Source organism: Hyperoodon ampullatus (genome assembly GCF_949752795.1).
Source record: "Hyperoodon ampullatus genome assembly, chromosome: 16".
NCBI classification, from domain to species: Eukaryota; Metazoa; Chordata; class Mammalia; order Artiodactyla; family Ziphiidae; genus Hyperoodon; species Hyperoodon ampullatus.
This window is the reverse complement of record NC_136929.1, coordinates 1,504,438-1,530,633: the sequence shown is the minus strand read 5'-3', so window position 1 is coordinate 1,530,633 and position 26,196 is coordinate 1,504,438. Positions and strand designations below refer to the sequence as shown.

Sequence of the window (26,196 nt, the reverse complement as noted above, 5' to 3'; positions counted from 1 at the left end):
CTTCCCCGCTTGGCGGCCACGTGGAGACCAGGCTTATGCGGGGCTGATGGGCCCGGGCTCCCCCGCTGACCACTCCCCCCTCCTCAGGGCTATGCTGCTGAGATGGACAACCCTTTAATGACACACCTCATCTCAACGGGACTTCAAAACAAGAAGGATGTTCTGTTTGGAAACATGGAGGAAATTTACCACTTTCATAACAGGTCAGGCCCTCCCTCGGGTCGCCCACAGGCCTCAGGTTATGCTTTGCTGGGCGAGAAGGTTCCTCCCTCCCTCTCAAGAGGGATAAGCGGACGGGCAGCGGGTTCGGTGGGGTGTGCCCAGGGTAGCTCCCTGGGCGGCGGTGAGTTACAAGGGGTCGCCCACAGAGGGAGGGAGCGGGAGCTGGCCCCCCAGGTGTGCACACTCGGCCCTTTTGGGTGGCACCGAAGCCACACCCCTTGGCGAGGCCCCTTGCCCAGCCCGTCTCGAAAGGGCGGCAGCACCACAAGTTCCTTCCTGCCCGCCCTCCCCTCGTGGGAGCGCCCGTGGCCTCTCTGTGGCTGTGGGGAAGGTGTGCATGGTCCTTCCGGGCCCGCTCACCCTCAGCAGTCTCGGGGGCTCTCGGGAAAGATCCGCGGGGGGCAGCACGAGCCTGTGGTCCCGAGGAAAGGCCGCTGTGCGCGAGCCCCTCGCGTGCTGCCCGGCCCTCCCCTCCGCTGGATTCCAGGAGACGCGGGGGCTTCTGTCTGGCCACTCGCTTCTGCCCCCTGTCCTCAGCCTCTGTCACCTGCCGCTTATAAAGGAGGTGGCAGGTCGCACCTGAGCCGCAGCCAGAGCCTTCCCTTGGGGATTAGAGTGAGCAGGTGGCCTGGTCCCCCTGGTCCCTCAGCATCCTCGGCCCCGGCCTAGGGTCTCGGCCCATCCTCGGTGCTGGGGCCCTGGAGGGATTTACCCAGTGGGCAGATGCGAGTCAGGAACCTAGAGGACAACTCAGCCCGCAGGCTCAGGGGCAGCGCTTCGTGGAGGAGGGTCCCGGGGGCGGAGCCAAGATCCCTTACGTCTGTGGAAAACCCACAGAGCACACGGGCCGCGAGGGCCTCGAGATGCTCCCGTCTGCTGCCGTGGACCCTTCATCCATGTTTGTGCTGATGGAGCATCTCCCAACTTCTGTGTGAACGCAACACCAGAAACAAAGCATCCCCATGGGGCCACGGCTGCATGAACCTGAGAGTCTGGTGCAGTCGGGACCCCAGGAGGGACAGGCGTGGCTTCAGGCCCCGAAATCAGGGGGCGCGTCCTTGCTCCCACAGTCTCCGGGGCCGTCCAGAGTCAGGATGAGTGCTGTCAGAGTCAGGATGAGTGCTGTCCAGAGTCAGGATGAGTGCTGTCAGAGTCAGGATGAGTGCTGTCCAGAGTCAGGATGAGTGCTGTCCAGAGTCAGGATGAGTGCTGTCAGAGTCAGGACGAGTGCCGTCCAGAGTCAGGACGAGTGCCGTCCAGAGTCAGGACGAGTGCCGTCCAGAAAACAACGTCTGATGGTTTGTGACGGACGCCGTCTTGTGCTGGTTGTTGTTCATGTGACCTGTTGCAAACTTTCTTTGTCTAGAATATTCCTGAGGGAGCTGGAGAACTACATAGACTGCCCAGAGCTGGTTGGAAGGTGTTTTCTAGAAAGGGTATGTGTTTCTCAAATGCATGCTTCGCCACGCCTTAATTCTTACAGTTACTCCTTGCGGTCATAATGGCTTTAAATTCTGTCACAGTCCCCATCTAGCCAACCGAAATCACAAGTACAAATGTTTCCAGTTTGGCTGAGATGCTTTTCGGTAGGGCCAGAAGAATACAATTTTGTCTAAGCCAAGTACTAGTCTAAAAAAAGAGAGACTATAAAACATCAACTTTGAGAGATGCCAAAATTATGCAGCGTCTGAGTTTGGATCGCAGGCGTAGAGGTAGCTGACGCTCCTTCTTGCTGGGGTCAGTTTCGTGCTGGTCTTGCTGATCAGGACTCCCTCGCTCACCAGCTGACCCTGGACGGTCACTCGTGCTCTGAAGTTGTAGACGCGCTCTCCTTCCGGTGGGACGATCGCTAGCGTGGGGGTTTGTGGCGAGGCTCTGGGAGCGGGAGGGGACGCGGGATGCTGTCTCCCCTGACCCTGCTGTATGGATCCCGGTGAACTGCTGACTCAGCAGCAGGGGACGCACTTCCTTCCTCCCAGTAGTGAAAAGGTCGCCTTCACAACATAAGCCAGAGGCCGAGGCTCCTTGTCAGGAATTGGCATCGAGGGGCAGAGGGAGGAAAGAAGGGGCCACGTTTGTGCCCCGCTTGGCCTGGCCCTGGGGAACGCCTCCCTGTGCTCTGTGAGAATCGGGGGTGGGGGAGCATCGCGCCGTGGCTCGGGAGTTGTTGGCAGCATCAGCACCTCCTGGGAACCCATGAGCCGTGCAGGTTCTCAGGCCGCCCCTGACCTGTGGAACCCGGAACTCGGGTGGAGGCGGCAGCCACTGTTTTATCCAGCCCACTGGCCGTGCTGATGCACACACAAGCGTGAGCACCATGTGTAGCTGAGCCCTGGCGAGTCTTTCTTTACAGAGTCAGTGCTGGTCCTGCATTTCTTTTCGTCTGTTATCTCTGAGGCCAAAGCCAGGTTCGGACCTATCTCTGAGGCCAAAGCCGTATGGACCTAATCTTTTACAAAAGGAGGACCCAGACTAGGGCAGCCCTGAGAACTGAACTTCTGGGGGGCTGTTACCTGGCTGCCCGCCAATGACAGCCGTGGCATCTGAGATGGAGGGGTGACCCGGATTCGGGGGGAGGTCAGGCTGGTCCCGGAGGTGCCGTGCGTCCTTGCGCAGAGGGGCATGACTCAGCGGCGGGGTCAGCCCGCCTCCGGGTGCTGAGGTCCCCGTGAGCGCAGAGGTGCCCTGCGACTCGGCCCCTGTCCCGCTGCAGATGGAGCAGTTCCAGGTCTACGAGAAGTACTGCCAGAACAAGCCGCGCTCCGAGAGCCTGTGGAGACAGTGCTCCGACTGCCCGTTCTTCCAGGTGTGTCTCCTGGCTCTCTTGAGCGGGGACGTTCCTTTGCTGGTTGACTCTCAGACAAGGAAGAGTGGCAGCCGTCTAAAGCAGAGGCTCTGGTGCTTGCAGGAATGCCAGAAGAAGCTGGACCACAAGCTGAGCCTCGACTCCTACCTGCTGAAGCCAGTCCAGAGGATCACCAAGTACCAGCTGCTGCTCAAGGTGAGAGGCCGGGCGTCCCCCGGAGCCCCCTCCCCGCCTGCCCCCCCCACCCGCACACCATTTAGTGGCGGCCGCCCCGGCCCGTCCCTGAACCCCGTGGTCTCTGGGCACCTTCCTCCCGACTCTGCGAGGCCCTGGCTCTTCACACGCCTTTGTGCGCTGCCCATTGCCGGGGGTCAGGGACACAGAGGGCAACAGGCGGGCAGACCCTGCCCCACAGGGCACATGCGAGGCTGCCTGTGTCCTGCTGTCTTGGGGGCCCAGCAGAGCAGATCCCTGAGGCCTGAGAATGGGTGTGAAGAGCTGGAACAGATGTTCGTTCGGGGGTCAGATCTGGACAGGAGTAACGGCTTAGAGGCGGGGAGACGGGAGCTGCCGCGGGGGCGGGGCTGGGGGCTCTCCCAGGCCAGGCGCTGTGAGGGGCCTGCCCTTGCCCAGCTCAGGGACAAGCCCGCTCTGCAGCTGCGAGGGCTGGGGTGCAGGCCCGCAGTGGCCGGGAAGGTGGCTTCCTGAGGCGTTCTGGGGCCAGCGGCTCGGGCAGGCCCCCCGACGGGGGGAGGGCGTGAGTGTCTGAGTGCGTGTGGGGTGTTGTCCCCACCGGCGACGACGGCACAGGGAGCCACACACGTGTCCCGAAGGTCGGTGCCTGGGGCTGCCCAGGGCCTGCACCTGTGGGGCAGAGCACGGGCATCCCAGCCGCTCTCGGCGGAGTGGCGGGGCTCAGTGTCCAGACGGGCGTGGAACCTCCCCCAGGAGATGCTGAAATACAGCAGGAGCTGCGAGGGGGCGGAGGACCTGCAGGAGGCCCTGAGCTCCATCCTGGGCGTCCTCAAGGCGGTGAACGACTCCATGCACCTGATTGCCATCACGGGCTATGAGGTGAGGCCCCCGACCCTGTCCTGCAGGGGGAGCCCGCGAGCCGGGGGCGGGGCCTTAGGCCGTCCCCTTGCCAGCGTGGGCCCTACACGCGCACCACCCAGAACGCCGTCAAACTGGTTCTGGCTGGGCCGCGGCCGCCCTGCACGCAGCTCACCAGCCTGTGCGGAAGCCAGGGCGCTTCACCCCGAAAACACTTCCCTCCCGGTCTTTCCCTGAACCCGTCTTGTTCTCGGTGACGGTGACGCGGCGTGTGGGCGCGACCTGAGACCCCGCCTCCTGCCCATCGGCACCGGCGCCAGGCCGCGCACGCACGGTTCCTGTCCTCTCCGTAAACCCGCTCAGCACTCGCCTCTGTTTTTTATTAATAGACTTTCTTTCTGGAGCAGTAGCGGGTTCACAGCAAAACTGAGGGGGACGCGCAGGGGGTTCCCACCCAGACACCCCCGTCCGGCCGCCCCGTGGCGTCGGGCGTTTGTCACAGCCGACGGCCCACGGCAGGGTCACTCTGGGGGTTTGGACAAACCGATGACCTGTGTCCTGCACGGTAGCGTCACACAGAGCAGCCCACTGCCCTAGACACCCCTGAGCTCCCCCGTTCATCCCCTGCGACCCCCGACCTTTCCAACACACCGCAGACTTGCCTCTCCCGGGGGTCGGGCCGTTGGACCCTGCGGGGTGCACCCCGGCCTCCCAGACGGGCTCCTCGGCTGCACCCGCTCTGGGCGCTAACTGCACCCCATGCCGCCGCCTTCAGGGGAACCTGAGCGACTTGGGGAAGCTGCTGATGCAGGGCTCCTTCAGCGTCTGGACGGACCACAAGAAGGGCCACGCCAAGGTGAAGGACCTGGCCAGGTTCAAGCCCATGCAGCGCCACCTGTTCCTGCACGAGAAGGCCGTGCTCTTCTGTAAGAAGCGGGAGGAGAACGGCGAGGGCTACGAGAAGGCCCCGTCCTACAGCTTCAAGCAGTCCCTGAACGTGAGTGAGGCCGCCCCGAGGAGACCCTGGGGCCCCCGCTGGGCCGCGCCGCCCGCCTTCGGGAGCGGGGGGTGCCCTGGCCCGGACGCCCACCTCCCGCCCCGCCCTCACAGATGACGGCCGTCGGTATAACGGAGAACGTGAAAGGGGACGCGAGGAAATTCGAGATCTGGTACAACGCCAGAGAGGAGGTGTACATTGTGCAGGTAGGCCCCTCGCGCTCGGGCCAGGCTCGGGGCCTGCCCAGCTCTGTAAGGACCGCCGTGAGCGTCTTCTGCTGAGAGCTGCTGTCTAGACTCTTCGGAAAGCTCGATTCCCCGGAGGCCAGGGCCCCGTCATTCGTGTGGGGCTGCCCTGGGCCGTCAGTAACTAAGCCGAGCCCAGGACAAGGTACAGGGACGCTGCGGGGCAGGGGTGCTCCAGGTGCCCTGCCAGGAAGTGGGCTCCTGGTCCCGGGACGGCACGAGGGCCCAGCCCGCCTGGGCCAGGCGTCCACGCTGCCGCGCACGACCGGGCGCCTGCGGGGAGCGTGTCATCCTCACTCGCCGGTGATGGCAGGAGGTGGTGGAGTGTAAGGTCGCCCATGAGCCCGGGAGAGACCCCAGCCCGAGAGGGCGATCCGGCGCTGGAAGATGCCTCGCCGGTTGCCCTTGATCGTTCTGACGCCCTTGGTGGTCTGGGCCTGGGGGCCCTGGGGGGTGCCGCACCACCGCAGCGTGGAGGCCCCGGTGACCTGCACTCTTTACAGCTCACAACACCCAGGCCAGCGCGGCCAGCCTAGGGCCCCACGGAGCTACAGCAGGAACGGCCAGGGGCTCGGCCGGCCCAGGGTCCTCAGAGCCCAGCCGCCCACCTGCACTGCCCTCGGGCTCCGGGCGGAGTGGAGGTTGGGCAGCAGCCTGGCCGCGCTGGTCCAGCTTCTGGTCCACTTGTGGGATGTCAGACCCCCGTCGTCCTTGTCAGCTAGGGAGACGTCAGGGCCGCTTCCCAGAGAAACACACTCTCGGGGCAGGCCACGTTGCAGGGGCTCCCACTGAGTCAGAGTCAGAGACCATGCAGGGTGCTGGCCTGGGGTCCGTGCACCGGCGCCCACGGGGCCTGCCCATCGCACCCTCGCCCGAGGGGGTGCCATCCCGCATCCCGAGCGTGGTGCCGTCAGCCCCGATTCTGAGGGTCCCGGGCGCCTGCAGAGTGAGACACTGACACGCGTCCCTCGGGAACACACGCACTCACCTTCTGGTCTGCTTTGGGGGCACAGGCACCAACTCCTGAAATCAAGGCCGCCTGGGTGAGCGAGATCCGGAAGGTGCTGACGGGCCAGCTGCAGGCGTGCAGAGGTGAGGGCACATCCTCTGGGCTGTCCCCCGGGGGCCCATTTACGTTCCCGCAAAGCATCCTCGGGATCCTTAGCCATCTGAGGCACCGCGTGTAGCACCTGGAGGGGAAGGTGCTGGATTCGCGTTCCTGAGCCACGCTGGGCTCTTGTCCCCGCAGAGGCCAGCCAGCACCGAGCCCTGGAGCAGTCCCACAGCCTGCCCCTGCCCGCGCCCACCGGCACCAGGTGAGGCCCGGCCACGCGTCGGGGGGTCACCAGTGGGAGCCAGCCCGTGCCGCTGGGTCTCCGCAGCCCTGTCACCGAGTCTCCTGGTCATCGGGGTCGCTCTGGAGAGCATCCCTGGCGTCACATGCTGCTGGGTCAGTCCCAGCAGGTCAGCGTCAAGGCCTGTGCCTCTAGCCCCAGCCCCAGCCCCAGCCAAGGGCCCATCCACAGCATCTCTGACTGTTTTCCATCCGGGCCGTATTTCCCATCACGATCAGTGCGCAGTGGGCGGCTGTTCCAGAGAGCAGTCCAGCGCCAGCATTTCAGTGATGGTAGCGCCCCAGGTGGACGGGGACCCCGGGGCGCGGGAGGCTCAGAGCTGAGCCCGAGGCCCATGGCTCGCAGACAGACGCAGGGTCATGTTTCACACTGGCCTCATCGGACCTTTTCTGCCCTTATTTTTCCTTTGTTATTTTATTCATTCACTTACTTGTTTACTGTTTCTTATGTAAGCCACGTCTAATTATTCATGGTTGAAATAATAATGATGCTTTAATAATGATTTATGGTCTAAATAAATAAACCACAGAACAATAGCTTTAAAGGAGAAAGGACCCCCCCCCAGGGGAAAGAAAACAACAACAAAACCGCCTCCTACTTAATAGTCAGGGAGGTAGGTTTTGTTCTCACTCGGCTCCGCCCGGAGTCTGGACATGAGTGGCCATGGCCGTGGCCCTGCAGCCCGAAGCCCTGGGTAGAAGCTCAGGGAGGTCTCCACCCTCCTCCCAGCAGGCCTTTGAACGCTAACCAGGCAACAACATTCTCTTTTTCCATGTGTCTGATGTCGTTAGTCCCTCTAAAGGGAACACAAAAAACGTCAGAAAGTTGGAAGAAAGAAAAACGGACCCGCTGAACCTGGAGGGATACGTGGGCCCCGTGCCACTGCCGAGGCCCCCCGAGAAGGGCAGAGGTGAGTGTTGGGGCCAAGCCCAGAAGTGCTGGGAGCTGAATCGGGGGTCCGCGGCGGGCGTGTCAGGGCCTCACAGCCCCCGGTGGGCACAGGGAAGCTACACAGAGAGTGCGGGGCCCGGCCGCCCGCACAGAGCACAGGGGCCTGGGCAGGGGGCCCGGGCGTGACCGCCTGCCCCCCGGGGCCGCCCGGCGCCCTCTGCACTGCCCTCTCTTCCCCGCAGATGACGCGGTCACTAGCTCTACCTCAGAAAGCTCTGCGCTTTCCAGAAAGCGCTTCACCCTGCAGAGCTTTGCTGCCCTCAAGGGTCAGAAAGGTAAAGGCGCCCGGCCCCAGCCGGCCGGCGGGCTTCTGGGCGGGTCGCGCCCATGGCTGTCTGTCATCCATCCGTGCCGTGCTCATCCGTGTGGACGGTCCTGGGAGGGGCATCTGCCTCTTGCGTGGGTCACCAGGCACGCGTCTGCCACTGAGTCGCTCTCTTTCCCTGATGCTGGCGGGTCTGTCATTCGTGCAGCCAGGGCTCTGTTTTCAGGGCCTTTTCTTTGCAGAGGTGGAGGTGAGCTCTTCTGACAGAGGCTCGCCTGCCAGGAGCTGGGACTGTCCTTTGCTTTTCTGGTCCAGCTCCTCCGTTTCCCGCCTTCTCCCGTGGGGTCCCCGAGGGCATTGCTCCCCCTGCCAGAGTGCGAGGCATCCACTTCCCTCTGGGCATTTCTAGTGCACGGGCGGGTTCAGAGCACCCGATGGAGATCTCTAAAAGCTTGCCTGGGCTCCTGGGCAGTGAATATATGGGGGAAATACACCCAGACAGCACATGAGGCCAGCCCTGAGTTTCCAGGCGGGTCGTTAGAGGACTGCCTGCCCGATACTGAAAGCCCGTCTTGCCTAGAGGTCTTTTCATTGGTCCAAAAAATTGGAGGGTTTTTTTCTATTTTTCCCGATTTATAAAATACTTTTAAGTTGACCTCAAACAAACAAACAAAAAGACGGACAAATCCTGGTCCTTATACCTTGCTGGGTTTGGCGAGCATGCGTACTGGGCATGCTTTACGTGGAGCTCAGAAAACAAACCAAGGGGCCGCTTACCTAAAACTATGATGCCGACGCAGGGCCATCACCCGCCCATCTCATCCTCCTGCTCTCCTGGGCCTCCCCCTTGATCTCTGGATCCCTCCGCCAGCTGAGCTGTGTTCCCAAGAAGCTGCTTTTTGAGTCACGGAAAGCAGCCTGTTGCCGCCGTGTGTGTCTCACCCCAGCATGAGCTCGGTGTGTCTCCTGCCCCTTCGGTGCTCAGCTCATGCTCCTCACTCCGTCTCTCCCGTTCTGTCTCTGCTCTTCCTCCTTTTGCAGCCTCTCCTACCAGTCCCGACAAAAAAGCTAAGCGACACCAAGTAAAGAGCGACCCAACGCCTTTTGGTTTACGAGGTAGAGTGGCTCAGCCTTCTGGACTAGCCTGGCGCCATTTCCCCATCCGGTTAGGGACCCTGTCTCGCCACCTGAGCTGCCCAGTGAAGTAGGTCCCTCCCAGCCAGGAGCACAGTCACTGTTTTGTTCAAAGCCTGACGCTCCGGCGACAGGTACCGTGGTGACGTCACGCTTCTCGGTCCAAGGCCTCAGGCCAGGTGTGCCCAGAATGCGCAGAGCTGCCCACTGGCCACCAGGTAGCAGCTGCTGACACCTGGCTGGTGCCTGGGCTGGGCTGGGCTCTCTTACTCAGTGGCTGCGGGGCTCCGCGTCCCAGGCCCATCCTTCCTCACCATTTGTCCCCATGCTTCTGGGGACGGCAGCCGGCACGTCCCGCCCGACCGCACAGACAGATGGGGTGAGGTTCCGTATTGGAACTCGGGCCTTCGTCTCTCTTGCCCTCATATTCTGAGGGCAGAGCCCCCCCAGGGAAACCCAAAGCCCCCCACCTCCGCCCGGCCCAGGTTGAGGGCCTAAGGCTCGCAGACAGGATTCCACTCTGTGAGCTATCCCGCGCTTTCCAGACCATGTGGTGGTGCGGCCGAGCCAGATCCCGATGCAGACCCCCCTCGGGCCTCAGTCCACAGTCCGCGCTGCAGGGACCCAGGCTGCGCCCTCTTGCTTCCCTGGGCAGGAGAGCTCAGAGACCCACCCCTACCCCAGCCTGCACCCAGCCCTGCAGACGGAGCCCCAGGCACTTGGGAGTAGAATCACCTCCCCACCACAGTCTTGGGGAGGGGCTGGTCTTGGCCATTTGTGTTCCTGCTTAAGACCCAGAGGTGCCCGAGGCATCTCCCTGCTTTGTTGACTCTGCTTGTGTGGGAAGCTGCACTTGGCTCAGACGCTGTGTCTACTCCCTTGGAGCCCAGTGTGTCACCTCTGCGAGCTCCCCTGTGAGACAGGTGAGGTGACCTCATGTCCCGGTAGATGAGTGTTAGAGCCTTGAGCCGGGGCCCAGCTGCCAGCCCCGCTCCCCTCCTCCTCCCCCTCCCCTTCCTCCTCCCCCTCCCCTCCCTCCTCCCCTCCCTCCTCCCCTCCCCCCTCCCCTCCCTCCTCCCCTCTCCCCTCCCCTCCCCTCCCTCCTCCCCTCCCCCCTCCCCTCCTCCCCTCCCCCCTCCCCTCCTCCCCTCCCCTCCTCCTCCCTCCCCCTCCCCCTCCCCCTCTCCCCTCCTCCTCCCCCTCCCCTCCCCCTCCCCTCCCCTCCCTCCCCTCCTCCTCCCCCTCCCCCTCTCCCCTCCCTCCTCCCCTCCCTCCTCCCCTCCCCCTCCGGCTCCTCTCCCCTCCTCCTCCCCTCCTCCCCTCCCCTCCTCCCCTCCCCTCCCCCCCTCCCCTCCCCTCCTTCCCCCTCCTTCCCCCCATTCCCGCATCCATGGAATCACTTCAGTCCACAGCAGGTGACAGTGAGCTGCGGGCCGTCCTGGCTGGCACTCTTGAAAATGCCAAGTGCTTGCTTCCTGGAGTTGCCTCAGCCCCTTGTTTTTTCAGTATCAGTGTCAGCGACTCTTTTACTGGAATGAGAGGTGACCGTATTCACGGTTGCCTTGGCCTGATGTCCTCCTCAAAGCCCCCAGCATCCGGCCGCAGGGCTCAGCATTTCACGCTTATTCCCGTGTCACTGTGTTGACACAGGGACCATCCCACTTGTTAATAGAGGGTTCCTCAGAGGCCCCGGGCGGCCGGGTGTGACCAAAGGGCAGAGCCGTCCGTCCACGCAGCTCTCAAGTGAGGGTTTACACGCCTCCATCTCCAGGGGCTGCCCCTCTGCCCAGGGAGCAGCGTCGTCTTTCCGCCCTCGCTGTCCCCCTTTGGACACATGCTTCCATTTGGCTGGGAGCCCTGTGTCTATCGGTGCTGGGCTGGAGGGGTGGACATTTGTGGCCAGCTGCCCGGCGCCGGGGCCCCTGGTGACCCCCCACGCGGCGTCCATCTGAGCTTCCCGCCCTGGGCGGCTACGGACGTGCTGAAGCAGGCGGCCAGCGTGGTTAGTGGCTGGCAACCCACGGTCCCCGCTTCCCGCTTCCTGCATGGACGCCAGCCGCCGGGGGCCGAGGGTCGTGCTCGCCACCCCTGCCCGGCTGGAGGGGCAGGGCCAGAGGGTCTCTGGGCGCCGGGCCTGGCCTGGAGCAGGGGCTCAGTGCTCTGCGGGCTGGGGGGGATCTCTGGGTCCCAGCTCCCTTTTCTGTGAAGACAGAGGCAGCTCCCTGACACCGCTTAACACAAGCTTGTCACTGCCACCTTCAGAGTGTCGGCCTGGGGACAGCTGCCCCTCTGTTTGCACCCTGACTGCAGGCAGGGGGGGACATGCGGGCATGCATTCCGCCCTGGTCCGCGTGGTTCCCTCACTCCCTCTCTCCCAGGAGAAGGTGTGCTTCGGGCCACACCAGATGGAACTCGAACTGGTTCTGGATCCGCTCCCCTCTTGTCGAAACGCTACTTAACACGGAGCAGCGGCTGGGGTCCAGAACCACAGGCGTGTGGCTTCGGCCTCTCGCTTCGTTCGTGGCACTTGTTGTATTTCTCACAGCGCACTTGCACTCTCCCCCAATGGGAAATGCAGCGGCTACTCTGTGGGGACACAGGGCAGTAGAAGGAATGTTTACGTAGTTTATAAAACCCGAAGGAAGCTTATTCCCCGCCCGTGACCCGCACAGGGCGGCCCCCTCCCTGGCCTGGGCGCGCCCAGCACCCAGCTTCGTGAGGAGCTGTCCTCCCGGCCAGCCAATGGGTGTTGAGTGTTGCAGGTGTTGATTAAAAACGCCTTTCCCTCGTCGTTCGCCTCGACACGGACGGGCGGGTGCCACCAGCTGTCCAGTGGAGGCTGGGGTTCGTTTCCGGCTGTGGAAGCAGATGCTGTGGCCCAGGCCCCCTGGGCAGGGGGCAGCTTGCACGGTTGAAGCGGAAACCTGCGGGTGTCCGGCCCCCATTTCCGCGCCGCTGGGAAGGGCAGGCTCCCCCGGCCGACACGTGTGGGTGGCGGGGACGTCCATAGGCCGCCCTCGACCTTGAGGGGGTCCTCACCGGGGCCTGGTCCTCTCTAGGTTGGAGCAAAACGTCTCACCCGTCAGAGGCTCCTGAGGACAACGACGGCTGGTCCAGTGCCGAGGAGCCGGTCAACTCCTCGGACGCAGAGGAGGAAGGCAGAGTGGGCCTCAGGAAGCTGGTAACCTTGGCTCCCGCCTTGTCCGCTGCACTGCTGGTCCCAGGGGGCAGGGCGCCAGCAGTGCAGCTCAGGGGGCTGTGCCTCCTAGGGCTTAGGGAGGGACCTTCAGGTGGCAGGGCCCCATGGCTGTGTGCCCGCCCTCCTTAGTTCTCACCAGACCACCTCACAGCGGACAGTGCACACCTCTGACCTGCCCCTCAGAGGAGCTTTCTTAAAGCTGCACGTGTACCGCCATCTGTTTCAGAGAATCGCACTGTCTGAGGTACGGATTTGCTTTCTAAACAAAGTCCTGTTTTAGCATGAGCAGCAGAGGAAACTATTTACATACTAAGTCATCAGAGTCAGGACGGTAGCAACAGTTATTTGCTGCCCGCTCAGTGCTGCCCTGGTCCACACCTGGTTTATCGCAGCGAGCAAAGCACCCCAGAGCTGGAGGGGTAGACACAGGTAAATGGAGGAGAGCGCAGGGAGAGTCTCGGGTGGCCAGGGCAGCCTTTCCCGAGGAGGCCTGAGGGTGAGAAGAGCCAGCCAGGGCGTTGGGGGACCAGCGGGGGAGCCTAGGCTGGCGGGCAGGGAGGTGGGCAGGCCTGCTGGGTTTGCATTCCGTTCTTGGTGCAGCAGGAGGGTGTGAGGTGCTGCTCAGGGTGTCCAGAGAGGGTGCAGCTGCTCCCGTGAGGATAACGGACACTGGCCTGGCTTTCCCTGCTCCCAAGCCTGGTGGCACGTGACCCCTGCACAGTTCAGGGGCTCCCAGTCATGTGTCTCGCTGCTCGTGAGGCCGGAGCCCCACAGTCCAGCAGAATGGCCTCCCCTTCTCAGAGTCCGCGTCGTGCAGCAGCTCTGTGCACAGGTGCTGAGCACCTGCTGTGTCAGGCACTGAAGGCAAGCGGGACAAGGTGGACAAGAATCCCCCCTCTCCTGGGGTGAAAGACTAGTAAAAGGCAGAGCATGTGCGGTGAGGGCAGAGGCGTGACCCAGGAAGAGGCGACAGCAGGTGCAAAGGCCCTGGGACCGCAGGAGCTGGGTGTGGTGGGAGCACTGGGGCGCAGCCAAGGGCACTGCACAGGCTGGTCAGGTTTAGTGGTCACCACGTGAGACCTAGCGTCTCCCTGGACGAGGAGACCTTCGCAGTGTAAGGCCATAGTCCCACCGGAAGCTCTGCGAATGGCAAGGCTCTCGTCCTTCCCGGGACGCTGGACGCTGGGCACCAGCAGATGCGTGCCATGTGTGCCATGCGCCCTGCCGTCCCCTCCCCAGGTCCCCGGGAAGTACACCGTCACGGGGCTGGACGAGAAGGGGAGCCCCGACGCGCTGGCCCTGAGGAGCGGGGACGAGGTGGAGCTGGTGCAGGAGGGCGACGAGGGCCTCTGGTAAGACCACCCGCGCGCCCCCGCGGAGCCCGCGCGCGCTGCCGCACCCTGACCGCGCCCCTTGCAGGTTCGTGCGGAACCTGAGCTCCGGCGGCGAGGGCTGGCTGCCAGCCCACAACCTGTCCTCGCTCCTCGGCCAACGCGGCGCCCCCGGGTGCCTGAGCAGCCCAGGTACGGGCCGCTGAGCAGCCCAGGCACCGCGGCGAAGGCGGGGCCGGGGGGCGGGGCCGGGGGCCAGGGGCGGGGCCAGGTCGCGCGGCAGCCGCTCGCCTGCTTGTCCGCAGAGTCCAGCGCGGGGTCCGCCCTGCTGAGCGCCTCGTCCAGCTGCAGCGAGAGCTGCGCGGCCGCCCTCGCGGACCTGCAGGGGTAGCGCCGCGGCCACCCCGCCTGCGGCCCTGGGAGCGGGCCTCTGCTCGGGCCGGCGCGGCGTGGGGGAGGGGCCGGCGCCCACGGAACCGCCCACGGAACCCCGGCGCCGCCGCGGCCCCAGACGAAGGTTCGGGAAGAGTCCGCCCTGCGGCCTCGGCGCCAGGACCGCGCGCGCCCCAGGGCGCAGGAAGAGCGCGGCACCGCGGCTTCCTCGGGGAGTCGGACGAACGGGGTGCAGACGACAGACCTCCGGTGCAGAAGGGCTCCGGGGACTCCCCTTCGGCCTCGGCCGCAGCCGCTCCCCTTTGGTTTCCGACGTTTCTGGTCCGGTGCTTTCTGCAGGAACACGCGTTCTGTGGAGCTGCTTCCAAAAGAAGTGACTGATTCACTGACCCAGCGGCTTGGTGCGGGGGCAGGAGGCTAGTTTGTCTTCTACACATTTTTTTTTTAAAGCAAGGATTAATTCTACGGCCATCTTTTTGGTGATACTTTGGCCTCTGATCTTTACCAAGAATCACTGTGTTTACGTGAAATGACAATTTCATACTGTATTTGATATAAAACTTTTTTGTTACTGGGGTTTACATGGCGCTGAATGATTTGGGGGACACGCTCTCGTGGAAACAGCCCACCTGGTCACAGGTGAGTGGAAGGACGTCCCTGGGTAGAATCAGGCAGCGTTTCTACAAACACAGGCAGTTAGAAACCAAGGAAATTCCTTCACCTGTGTAGGTTAATTTTCAAAGGAAAATGTGAACTATAATTTAAAATATTAACCTTTTCTACAGAAAAAAAAAAATGGGGGACTCGATTTTTTAACACACTTCACTGAATTAGGATATTTTTATTGTTTTTAAAGACTATGTAAAGATGCAGTTTTTGCAGGTTTCATCTGAACCGATGCTGTCACAGGAGCCCAGGGAAAACCTGAGCTCTCGGCCCCCCGCCTTCCCCTGCCTGGCAGGTCCTGTGTGGAACTGTCCTGAGCACAGGAGCAGAGTTTATCTTACTCAAATCAAGGCAGAACTGGAAAGAAAACTCTTCTGTTTTACTGTGTTTGTGTTTCAGAAACAAATTCTGTTCCTTGGAAACGTTTTCTGGGTCTGATTGGGGCAGATATTTTTATATGTGTGTATATATGTCGATGTGTGTACATACGTCCCCACTGTGAGGGGTGTATTTATAGCCTCCAAGCTGCTGGTGATGTGTCGCTTTACAGCCCCCCGAGCCCCAGGCCTCTGCAGCCCAGCCCATGGGCTCCCTGTCCTTGTGCAGGGCCAGACCTCTCTGGAGTGTGTAGTGGACGGCGTACAAGCTCGGCAGCTTTTCTCCTGGTGTATAAGTTATTTGGAAAATGATGCTTCACATAATTTACTGAATATATTGATTGTTCAGGCACAATTCCTGCCATCCCAGCCTGGGATTGTCCACCATTTTTGTGATCTCTTCCTCATAAAAGCACTTTAAAACCTCATGTTTCAGTCACTGTTTCTATTTTTTTTTAACTGCTGATGTAAGTGAAATTTAAAAATCCGAGTTCTTTATTGTATGGCTGGTGTTTGAATAAACATCAGCACCTCTTGCTGTCGGCCTTCCTCTGTAAAGGCACAGGATCTGAAACTGGGTGGTAATGTTAGGCTCGCCCTCACTGGAACGCCCCCCACCCCCAGATGCCAGTGTGGGCCGGAGGGGCCCAGGGCGAGTGGGGCCTCCTGATCCCTGAGCCCTCGACCCCAGCGCCCATGCCCCCTCCTCCTCCCCCCTCTGTCAGGGGTTCTCCTGCAGGAATAAGATAGGGTGAACTCTGTACCTGTGCTCGGCCACCTGGGAGAAATAGCACTAGTGTCAGTGGGTGTAGTGGCTCCTCAAAGCCACGTCCCCACTGGCCTGCAGCGTCCCCTCCACCTCTGCGGGGACCCCGTCACCCTGGACCTGAGGGCCTCTGTCCTTCGCATTGCCCTAATTCATGCTGATGCCCTGTGCCTGGCAGGTCATGTGTCTGTAGAAACCTGGTTCAGTGGTGATGCTTTGCGAAGCCCTGGAAGGAGCAGGGTTTTTTCCTTACCCCCGAGCCTTGTCCCTACGGGGCCTGTGGTCACGATGCCCCTCACGTGGCTCCAAACACAGGTGCAGCTCAGCTCCATTCGAGGGAAGCCAGGGCTGAGAGCATCCCCCTAGGATCCCTGTCCGCCTGGACCCCAGAAGGTGATCCTGCTTGGATATAGTGTCACTGCAGGTGCAGTTGGTTAAGATGGGGTCATGGTGGCCCCTAGTCCAATGACTGGTGTCCTTATAAGGCGCAGGAAATTTGGACGCACGCGCGCACACACACACACACACCCGGGCGGGAGCAGCCATGTGCCGGCCGAGGCAGAATCTGGCGGGCTGGCTCAGCATGGCAGGGGTACCAAGGGCCACCAGAGCCCCAGGAGCTGGAAGAGGCCAGAAGGACCCTCCCACAGAGCATCTGGAGGGAGCGTGGCCCTGGGACACCTGCCCAGACCTGGGACTGGATAGATTCCTGTCGCTGGAGCCCCTGGGGGCGGTGCTGGGTCAGGCAGCTGTAGAGGAGCACTGAGTCAGTGACCAGTGACCACGCTGCACTCGGTCTGAGAAGGTGGGCAGCCCTGGGGCCGGAGGAAGCCCCGGGCAGTGGCCGCACCCGGCAGGGGTGGCAGGTGGCAGGTGGCGCTTCTGGAGCCCTCGCAGGACAGTGCACGCGCCCAGGCTCTCAGCAGGACAAGCAGCCCCGCTGCCCCGCAAAGAAAGTGAGGCTCAAAGGAATAAGCCCCTTCCTCCCCAAGCTGGGAGGAGACGGACCCTGACAGCACCCTGCCAGGTGGTCTGACTCCAGAGCTGCTGCACCCACTGGGCCCAGGCGTCGCCAGGAAGGGTTGTGGGAGTCCCTCCCTCCCCTCCCTCCCCTCCCCTCCCCTCCCCCTCCCCCTTCACAAATAAATTCCTGTATAACTGAATTCCTAAACAACTGTTGACAGTAACAAATAGAAATTCCAGAGGTGATAAGTAAAATGTCGTCCTCTAAGGACTGCCTTCCACCTGGGGAGGGAGTGGCGCCGACCTGCCTGGAACAGCTGGGTCTCCTCGCTCGCCCTCTGAAGATGATTGCGCAGAGCTGGGGTCCCCAGCCTCCACCCGTGTATGGAGAGGAGGCTACTTCTAGAGGAGGCTGGACGCCTGAGTGAGACTTGCAGGGTGGCCGCCAGCCCAGTTAAGTCTGGAAAGTCCAGCGTCCTGAGAAACCCTTTCGTGCTTGGCAGCCAGGATAGCTGGTCACCCCAGCTGGTGGCCTGGGCCCAGGAGGGCATGAGGGACAAGACCCGGGCCCCCCAGGGCTGAGACAGGGGCAGGGGCTCCGCTGGGGGCGCGCACCCCTCCCCCTCGCGCTCCCTGAGGGGCCCTTCGGCTTAGAAACCAGGCCTCCCCTGTGACAAAATATTCACATTCACGCCCCAAGTCTGCCCCCCGTTCCCAGTATCATCACTGCGGGGGACGGCTCTCCACCCACAGTTTAGTTCTGTTTCCCAGCTTGCCGTCCTAGGTCCTCAGGCTGCAGACTTCGGAGCCGCATTTGAGCTGCACACGCCACCAGACATGCATCCCGACACCCGCGTCTCCTCTGGGACAAGGAGCCCGATTCCCCAGGCCAGTGCCCTGGGGCGGCCCATCTGTCCCGTCAGCAGGCACTGGGCGGGGAACTGACCGCCCCGTGTGCTTGGGAAGCGAGGCCTCCCTCCCCCACCCTCTCCGGCTCTTGGAGACCTTTGCCCGCCTCCCCACCAGGAGTCAACAGACTAAGCGACCCAGGGCCTCGCCATGGTTCCTCGGCTCTGGGGGCTGGCCCTCCTCTGCCTTCTGCTTGGCCTGCGGGGGTCCCTGGTGGCAGGTACGCGAGGGAGGTTTCCCCGTTCACCCAGCGGAAGGGCAGCCAACCCCCAGAGCTGGCCCAGGCGCCGGGCGCTCCCGTTTGCTGGCAGCTCTGCTCTGATCTGCTTTCCTTCCGAAAGGCAAACGGTGCCCAGGGCCTCCTCGCCGGGCATTTGGAGGAAAGGCTTTGGGGAATTATTTTCCAGACTTTTGGGAGCCGTGGCGTTCCCCGGCCACAGTGGGGGCCCCCCGCCTGCCGCCAACGCCCCCCCACCCCCTGGCACAGGATCTGGGGTTCAGAGGTGCCTCTCTCACTCTGCTCTCTCGGCCTCTCGGTGGGGGGCTGGCGCGAGGGACGGTGTGGGGACGCTGGACCGTGATGATCTGCCACTGCGCCTGTGACCCCTGCACCCCGTCCTCACAGACGCTGGGAGGCCTGAGCCGGTAACACGGGGACAGCTCTGTGAGCTGTCATCATGACTCTCCAGCACCAAGGGGCGGCCGAGGTGGGAACCAGGCACCGACACTGTCCCGTGAAGTCCGGCTCACGTCGTCCCTCAGATCCCACGGCCAGACTCTGGGGTCCGAGTGGCAGGCGGGTGCCGCCCACGGTCCTTCCTGCTTGTCTTCTTTGTTCACTTCATATCGCACCTTCTTAAGCATCACGGGGTACCATCATTTAGTGTTTCAGATTATTTGTCTCCAGCTTTCCTGATGGCTGGGTCTCTGTGCAGGTCTCAGAGCATTTCCTTGGGATAAATTCCTAGAAGTGAAGGGACCAGGTCAAGGGTGTGAATGTGTGACGATGACTTACTGAGCCCACTGCCTTCCTCCTGCACATAAAGGTTGTGCAGTGTTGCCCGTTGGCAGCAGCGAGAACGTGCTCCCATTGCAGACTCAGCCAGGCCTGTGGACAGGAGCCCTCTGACTCGCATTACCTAGCGGAGGGGACGGTGGGAACACTTCCTGTGGAGGGCGGGGTGGGGGGATGGGAGGGTGTGGGCCCCCCGGGCGTCCAGCGTCTCACGGCCCGCCCTCCAGTCTTTGTTTCCCAGGAGCAAGCCCACAGCGTCCTGCACAGGTCCCGGCGCGCCAACTGGTTGCTGGAGGAACTGTGGCCTGGATCCCTGGAGCGCGAGTGCAGGGAGGAGTTCTGCTCCTTCGAGGAGGCCCGGGAGATCTTCCAGAGCGAGGAGAGGACGGTGAGCTCGCCTGGGGCCAGCGGGCGTGCGGCGGCCACCCCGTGGTTGTGAAGCCTGCTTTGATTCTCACGGCAACCCTGCGAGTTTTACTTCATTGGCCAAAAGATTCCTCGGGAATCCCTTTTACTGAGGGGCCTCTGCGGTTGGCAGAGCGCCCGTGCATCTCTTTCCCACCTTCTCCCGCTCAGCGGGTGACTGGACGGTCGATGCAGCATCCGAGGAGGAAGTGGGGGCTCAGGGAGCAGGGGTGTCTTGTCCGCGTTCACAGCTCGGACGTGGCACAGCTAAAGCCTGGGGATCCTGACTTGGGAGAGGAAATCTGCGACCTCTGGTGGCCTTAGCAATGGCGGGTGGATATTAGGAAAAAACTCGCTTCCCCTGGATGCACCCACCTCGTCTCCAGAGGAGAAAGTCTGGCTTTCAGAGCCCATCACGAGGGCCAGGTCAGACGCCCCCCCAGCCCGCCGCAGCCCGCCAGCTCCTTCCGCGGGGACTCTAAGCGTTGCCCCTGGCGCACACCTGTGTCACACACCTTCCTCTTTGCTCCGTCAGAATCAGTTCTGGATTTCTTACAACGGTGAGTATGTGCCCGGCCGACCTGATCTACCCGCCGGCCCCCCTCTCGGCATCCTAACACCGACTTGCTCACAGATGGGGACCAGTGCGCCTCCAGGCCCTGCCAGAACGGGGGCTCCTGCGAGGACCAGCTGCAGTCCTACCTCTGCTTCTGCCTGGATGGCTTCGAGGGCCGGAACTGTGAGACGGGTGAGGACGCCCGGGGCCCCCAGGGGGGCTGCTGAGCATGGCCTGGGGGGAGGTTGGCCTTGGTGACCTGGAAGGGCCTCAACCTGAGAGTCTCGGATCTGGGGTTCTCAGGTGCTAATTCTCCCACTTTTGATGCCCTGTCCCCTTCTGGGCTCCCGGCACTGGGAATTCTGACGCACCCGGAGGGGCCCGGGGAATCACTGCATCTCCGCCAGCTCCACACATCCCCGTGGCAAGGTGGTCGGGGAAGCTTGGCCTTCCCTACTTGCTGTTACAAGGATAGGTCCAGCATTACAGTGTCACACAGCTCAGGGCTCCCCAGACCACCCTCAGCGTCAGTCATCTGCTAGAAGGTCAGCACGCTCGGAAGGCCGACACAGGCGCGGTTACAATTATCACACGGAAAGGACATGTGTTCAAACAGCCGAGGGGCCAGGTGTGAGCTCCCAGCGGCTTCTTCGCGGGAGCCCTGTGGATGATGTTCTGACCTCCGAGACTATGTGGGACAGAACTTACAGAGACCCACCCGCCAGGGACGCGCCCACAAGCCCCGGTGTCCTGAGGTCCCACTGGGGCTCAGGCACAAGGATGTGGCTGACCCCTGTGTCCAGCCCCTCCAGGGGTCGCGCTGATGCCATGTGGCCCCAGGCCCCCAGGAAAACAACACGCTTATCAGGCAGATCAAATTAAAGCGGACGACTTCATCAGAGGGGGGCAGTCACTTCCTGGGATCCCTCCCCACCTGTGAACATTCTGATGCCACCTAGCTCGTCTCAAAGGACCACGGTCAGAGAGGGAGGGGAACGGCCAGGGAGGAGGGTCCCCGCCGGTCACCTGGGGCTTGGGTGCTCAGCGGTCCTGGTGTGAATTCACCTCCAGGACAGGCCTTCCCTCCGCTGGCCCTGGACTTGCAGAGCGAGCCAACCATGTGTCCACAACAAAGTTCCCTTTTTCAGAGGCAGGTTGAGCCAGCGGCCAGCCCGGGCAGCTCCCTGGGGCACCAGGCCCCGGCTGCAGACCAGCCTCCTGGCTCTGGCTGCTCGCGGGCAGACCTCCGATTGAGTCGGACTCGTCCACTGTCCCCAGGGGCCTCTGCTTTCCCCAGCCTGGGAGGGGTGACGTTGTGGAGGCCACAGCATGCCGGCCCCCCATCCCCACTGACGAAGCTGCTCAGACGTGGGACCCTGCCCCAAACTCCAGGTCTTGCCCTTCTGGGTCAGTCTGCAGAGTGGGCTGGTGCCAGGCTGTCCCTGGAGCCGGAAGCTGGGTGCCACCTTCGTGCAGAACACGGCCCCTGCCCCAGGGACGGGTGGCCCCCGGGCCTGCTTGCCCTAACCGGGGCCCTCGTCGGCCATGCCCTCTGCCCTCAGACAAGAAGAGCCAGCTGATCTGCCCGAATGACAACGGGGGCTGTGAGCAGTACTGCAGGGATGACGCGGAGGCTGGGCGCACCTGCTGGTGCCACGAGGGGTACGCGCTTCAGGCGGACGGCGTGTCCTGCACGCCCACAGGTAACAGGTGATCGGGGACCAGGTCTAGGGCTGGGTGGTTCCATTTCCGATGAGCAGTCACTGTCCTGATACACGTCCCCCCGTTGGCTACAAGATGGGGTGGGGGGAAGCATAGCATCACTGAGCACCTACCAGGCACTGCCAGCACGCTCTGCGTGGCAGAGGGGAAGCTGGGGTGGAGGCGGCCGCCCCCGCCCCCAGAGCAGGGCGGGGCCACGGTGGGCAGGGCGGAGCCACGGTGGGCAGGGCGGAGCCACGGTGGGCAGGGCGGAGCCCCGGAGCCGGGGGAGGTGCAGAAGGCGGCGCTCGCTGCCCACCCCCGCTGCCCACCCCCACTGCCCGCGGCGGGCTCAGCACCACACCCAGTGTCTGTACTGACAGCAGCGCGATTCTGGATTCCAAGTCTCAACGGCAGCACATTTGGGAAAACGGAAAACGTCTCCAAACCAGCCTAAAGGCGATGGGGCTGCTGCTCCCAAAGCTGACCCCACCCCCAGCCCTGCGTCTCTCCAGAGGTGGATGTACCCAGCCTTGTCTAGGAAGCCTGAAATTCAGCTGCCGCCTCTAAAGGCTTTCTTTTCTGGCCTGGGGCTTTCCTGGAGCAGGATGGAAAACTTAGAGCCGGGTCAGAAGAGCAGCCCGATTGTCTGAGATGCCGGTCACCTTACACAGCTTATCCTTTACACCTTTAGTGACTTCAAGCTGCACGTCTTCCCCCCTTGGAAAGTGAGCGGGACCCAGTCTCCAGGACCCTGGGCCATCTGCTTCCCCGGCAGCTCCCGCAAGGGCCTGCCGCAGCCCCGGGCAGGACCAGAGGCGCAGCCGCCCGTCCGCAGGGCCCCTGGCCTTTCTCACCAGCACCCCACACATCCCCACGTCTTGCTGGATTTGTTTTACACAGTTGAATATCCGTGCGGAAAAATGCCTATTCTGGAAAAAAGAAACGACAGCAACCCCCAAGGCCGAATCGTGGGTGGTCACGTCTGCCCCAAAGGGGAGTGTCCCTGGCAGGTAAGCCTCCAGGAGCGTTGGGTCGAACTTGGGTGACGATCCCGGGCTTGCACAGAGGAGTCCAGCCCCGGCGTGCCCACTGTCCGGCCAGCGTCCACCAGTTTTCCACTCCCTTAGCCGGATGGAAGCGGCCTGTAAAGCAGCCCCGATCCGGGGTGCACGGGAAAGGGGAGTCCCCAAGGCAGCCACGACGGGAACGCGAGCTTCCAGCATCTGCTGTGCCCTCGTCAGGCCATGCTGAAGCTGAATGGGGCGCTGCTGTGCGGGGGCTCCCTGCTCGACACCGTCTGGGTGGTCTCCGCAGCCCACTGTTTCGACAGACTCAGCAGCTGGAGGAACCTGACAGCGGTGCTGGGTAGGTTGCGTGGCCTCCTTCTGCGGGGAGACGGTCCTTGAATGATAACCCCGGGGCTAAGATTCGAGGCTTCCACGACCAGTGACCTTCCCCACAAAGAGAAGTGGCAGCGTCTGGGCAGACCCCATACCCACAGCGCCACTGTGGCCACCCCCCTCAGCCTCTTTGCCACCCGGCCCTGGGGTGACGCTGCTCCCACCAAGGTCCCCGAGGGGGTGCCCCACCCAAGGCTGCGCTGCCCGGTGGGTTCAGGGGACAACGAGGACCCCAGGAGGGCCAGGCCCCGTCTGGAAGAACCAGGGGAACGGGGCGCCCTCTCCTCACCCAGCCACGGCTGCCCGCCCGACCCCCTCACCGGCCTCCAGCACCTCGGGGCCAGATCCGCCCCGACTCACGCCCAGGCTGACCCCCCGGCAGCCCCAGGAGGCTGCTCGCCCACCAGGGGTGGGGGACGCGGGGCCCCTCCTGCCCGACAGGAGACCCTGGCCCGGGAGGCGAGGCGTGGAGTGAGTGGACGGTCCGCCCCCGCCCCCTGGTCCCCCCGCAGGCGAGCACGACCTCAGCCAGGACGAGGGTGACGAGCAGGAGCGGCAGGTGGCTCAGGTCATCATCCCCGACAAGTACGTCCGGGGCAAGACGGACCACGACCTGGCCCTGCTCCGCCTGGCGCGGCCCGTGGCCCTTGGCGACCACGTGGCGCCCCTCTGCCTGCCCGAGCGGGCCTTCGCGGAGGGGACGCTGGCCTTCGTGCGCTTCTCGGCCGTCAGCGGCTGGGGCCAGCTCCTGGAGCGCGGCGCCACGGCCCTCCGGCTCATGGCCGTGCACGTGCCCCGGCTCCTGACCCAGGACTGCCGGCAGCAGTCGCGCCGGAGGCCCGGCGGCCCCGTCGTCACTGACAACATGTTCTGCGCCGGCTACACGGACGGCAGCAAGGACGCCTGCAAGGGGGACAGCGGGGGCCCGCACGCCACCCCCTTCCGGGGCACCTGGTACCTGACGGGCATCGTCAGCTGGGGCGAGGGCTGCGCGGCCGCCGGCCACTTCGGCGTCTACACCCGGGTCTCCCAGTACACGGCCTGGCTCCGCCGTCTCATGGGCTCCCCGCCGCCCTCGGGGGGCCTCGTTCGGGCCCCGCTGCTGCCCTAGCACCCGCCCCGCAAATAAAGCCGCCGTGTGTGCCCGGTCTTCCCGCGCCAAAGCCGGAAATTCTCCTGTGGTTCTTGGGGCGGGGGAGGGGGAAGCGGAAACAGAGACGGAGAGACAGACACAGAGAGGGAGACAGGGAGACTGACAGACAGAGAGACTGAGGGTTGGAGAGACAGAGAGAAACCTAAGGGAGATTCTGAGCAGCTGGAGAGAAAGAGAGACTGAGCGTCAAAGAGGCAGATGGAGGGGGGGAGGGGACAGAAGGGGACACACCGGGCAGGGCACGCGGGGACTGGGCGCGCCAGGCCGGCAGCAGAGGCGCGAGTGTCCACCCCCGGTGACGTGGCCACCCGCGGTGACGGTGCCGCTTCCCCACACGTTCATCTCTCACTCAAGCGTTTCATCTTCAGATAAACTGTCAGCATCCACCACTCACTGCGCTGGATATCCTTCCAGGTCTTTTCTTTTCTTTTTATAAATTTATTTATTTTTGGCTGTGCTGGGTCTTCATTGTGGTGCGCGGGCTTCTCATTGCGGTGGCTTCTCTTGTTGCGGAGCACGGGCTCTAGGCGCACAAGCTTCAGTACTTGCGGCACGTGGGCTCAGTAGCTGTGGCTCACGGGCTCTAGAGCGCAGGCTCAGTAGTTGTGGCTCACAGGCTCTAGAGCGCAGGCTCAGTAGTTGTGGCGCATGGGCTTCATTGCTCCGCGGCATGTGGTGCCAGAGTCCAGCTCCAGCGAGTCCAGGGATACCCGAGGGATGGACAGCGTCGCCAAAGGAAATAATTCTATGACACTTCTTAACGTATCAGCATTGAATGTTTCTCTCTCTCACATCTTTATTGTTTACAATCACAGGTTTATATATTATAGTTGATTACATTACCAGGTACGTGACCAAACAATCTTAGCACAATCAAACCTCAAAATGTTCTATAAAGATTAAAAAAAAAAATCCCCTAGTTTCTAGATGTCCTATTAAAATATTTCCCCAAGTTCCCATTAATCACAGGTTATTTCTTGGTAACCAAGCCAAGCAGTTATATGATTATTTTAATTGTAAAAGTTGGAGCTACTTGTTCCTATTTCTCTTCTTGCATGGGCAACCTTTTACAATGGTTCCACGAAAATATTTACAATATACCCTGCATGCTCTTTCTCGTTGTTTCCTTCAACTGAGACAGTGTTTTCTCCCTGTCCTAGCAACCAATTCTGCTCTAGTCATTTGCGTTTTTATAATTAATCTTCCTTTATAATAGAACCATAAATTTCCTGTCATCAGGAACTCCGGTCCATGGCCATAACTCCATACTAGAGGGTGTTTTCCATAAAAACATCCCCTTAGTTCCAGGCTCTTAATTCTTTACCTATTTCCCCGGGGCTTTAGTGGGTACTTCCCATTCTGTGGTAGTTTCAGGAGGGGGAGTCCTAGAGGAATTTTTCTTTCACGTGGAGCAACATCCCCCCCAAATTGCCCCTATACGTAAATTTATTATCATAAAACATAACAACAGAGCTGTAGTCCACCTTCCTGGCATGGCGCTGCCTTGCAGTTTCGCCTTCCGTTGCTTCATGACTTTGTCATGGTGCAATGGCTCCAGGATGGCTTCCGACAATGTGGGATCTTCCCGGACCAGGGCTCGAACCCGTGTCCCCTGCACTGGCAGGTGGATCTTAACCATTGCGCCACCAGGGAAGTCCCCAGATCTTTTCTAAGTGTGCGAACTTTACCGTAACACGCGGCCTCATGCTCTGCACACCTGCTCCCCCACTGACAGCAAGCAGCTGAGCCTCCTCCAAGCCCCTGGTGGCTGCCTGCCCTCCCTGAATTGTCCAGAGGCATTTCACGGAGACCCTCGTGTTTATCTTTGAGCAGGTCTCCTTCACAATCACCAACTTCGCTGAAGTGAACCTTGCAGGAGGCTGTTTCCAAACACAAGAGCTCTCATGGATTTGGAGGCTACAGTCCCCAACCCTGAGGACTGGGTGTCTCTTCCAGCCGAGGCCCCAGCAGATGACCCCTGCCTGGGGACCAGCAGGGATGTTCCAAAAAATGCAGGTTCCCAGGTCCTGCCCAGCTCAGTGGGATAGGGGTGAGGCCCCTTGACCTACCTTCTTGTCGAGTCCCTCAGGTGATGGGCACAGAGGCCTCCTGTTGGGAAGAATGAGGAGCCAGGGACCGGGAAGGGGAGCGTCTGGCCCCACCGGAACCCAGCCAGGCGGGCAAGGCCACCCCGCGGGCGCCCACCTCCTCAGGACTCGCCCGTCCCGGCCTGGGATGCCGTGCTTGAAGTGCCACACGTGCTCTGGCAGACAGTCCAGCCTGTCGAGTAACCAGGGCTCCGCAAGCCTGGCCACGTGCTCACCATCTGAG

General features: G+C 62.3%; 2 protein-coding genes across 2 annotated transcripts in view; both read left to right on the top strand.

The window, feature by feature from the left end:
- MCF2L (MCF.2 cell line derived transforming sequence like) overlaps positions 1–13,949 on the top strand; it is a gene marked incomplete at both ends in the record, with an annotated part of 61,749 nt that extends 47,800 nt beyond the window's left edge. The window contains 14 exons of the mRNA XM_079721921.1: positions 88–203; positions 1,589–1,658; positions 2,936–3,028; positions 3,131–3,223; positions 3,977–4,102; positions 4,857–5,078; positions 5,192–5,284; positions 6,337–6,415; positions 6,573–6,639; positions 7,470–7,588; positions 12,088–12,209; positions 13,467–13,579; positions 13,647–13,750; positions 13,864–13,949. Of these exons, the coding sequence (XP_079578047.1) occupies positions 88–203; positions 1,589–1,658; positions 2,936–3,028; positions 3,131–3,223; positions 3,977–4,102; positions 4,857–5,078; positions 5,192–5,284; positions 6,337–6,415; positions 6,573–6,639; positions 7,470–7,588; positions 12,088–12,209; positions 13,467–13,579; positions 13,647–13,750; positions 13,864–13,949 (1,503 nt within the window). The remainder of the gene's footprint in view (positions 1–87; positions 204–1,588; positions 1,659–2,935; positions 3,029–3,130; positions 3,224–3,976; positions 4,103–4,856; positions 5,079–5,191; positions 5,285–6,336; positions 6,416–6,572; positions 6,640–7,469; positions 7,589–12,087; positions 12,210–13,466; positions 13,580–13,646; positions 13,751–13,863) is intronic.
- Positions 13,950–17,782: 3,833 nt separating this feature from the next.
- On the top strand, positions 17,783–23,823 carry F7 (coagulation factor VII; the record flags this gene model as incomplete). Its single annotated transcript, XM_079722048.1, has 8 exons — positions 17,783–17,852; positions 18,875–19,035; positions 19,588–19,612; positions 19,687–19,800; positions 21,171–21,311; positions 22,213–22,322; positions 22,554–22,677; positions 23,225–23,823. 8 exons carry the CDS (start codon positions 17,783–17,785, stop codon positions 23,821–23,823), a joined length of 1,344 nt encoding a protein of 447 aa, XP_079578174.1.
- Positions 23,824–26,196: the final 2,373 nt, after the last annotated feature.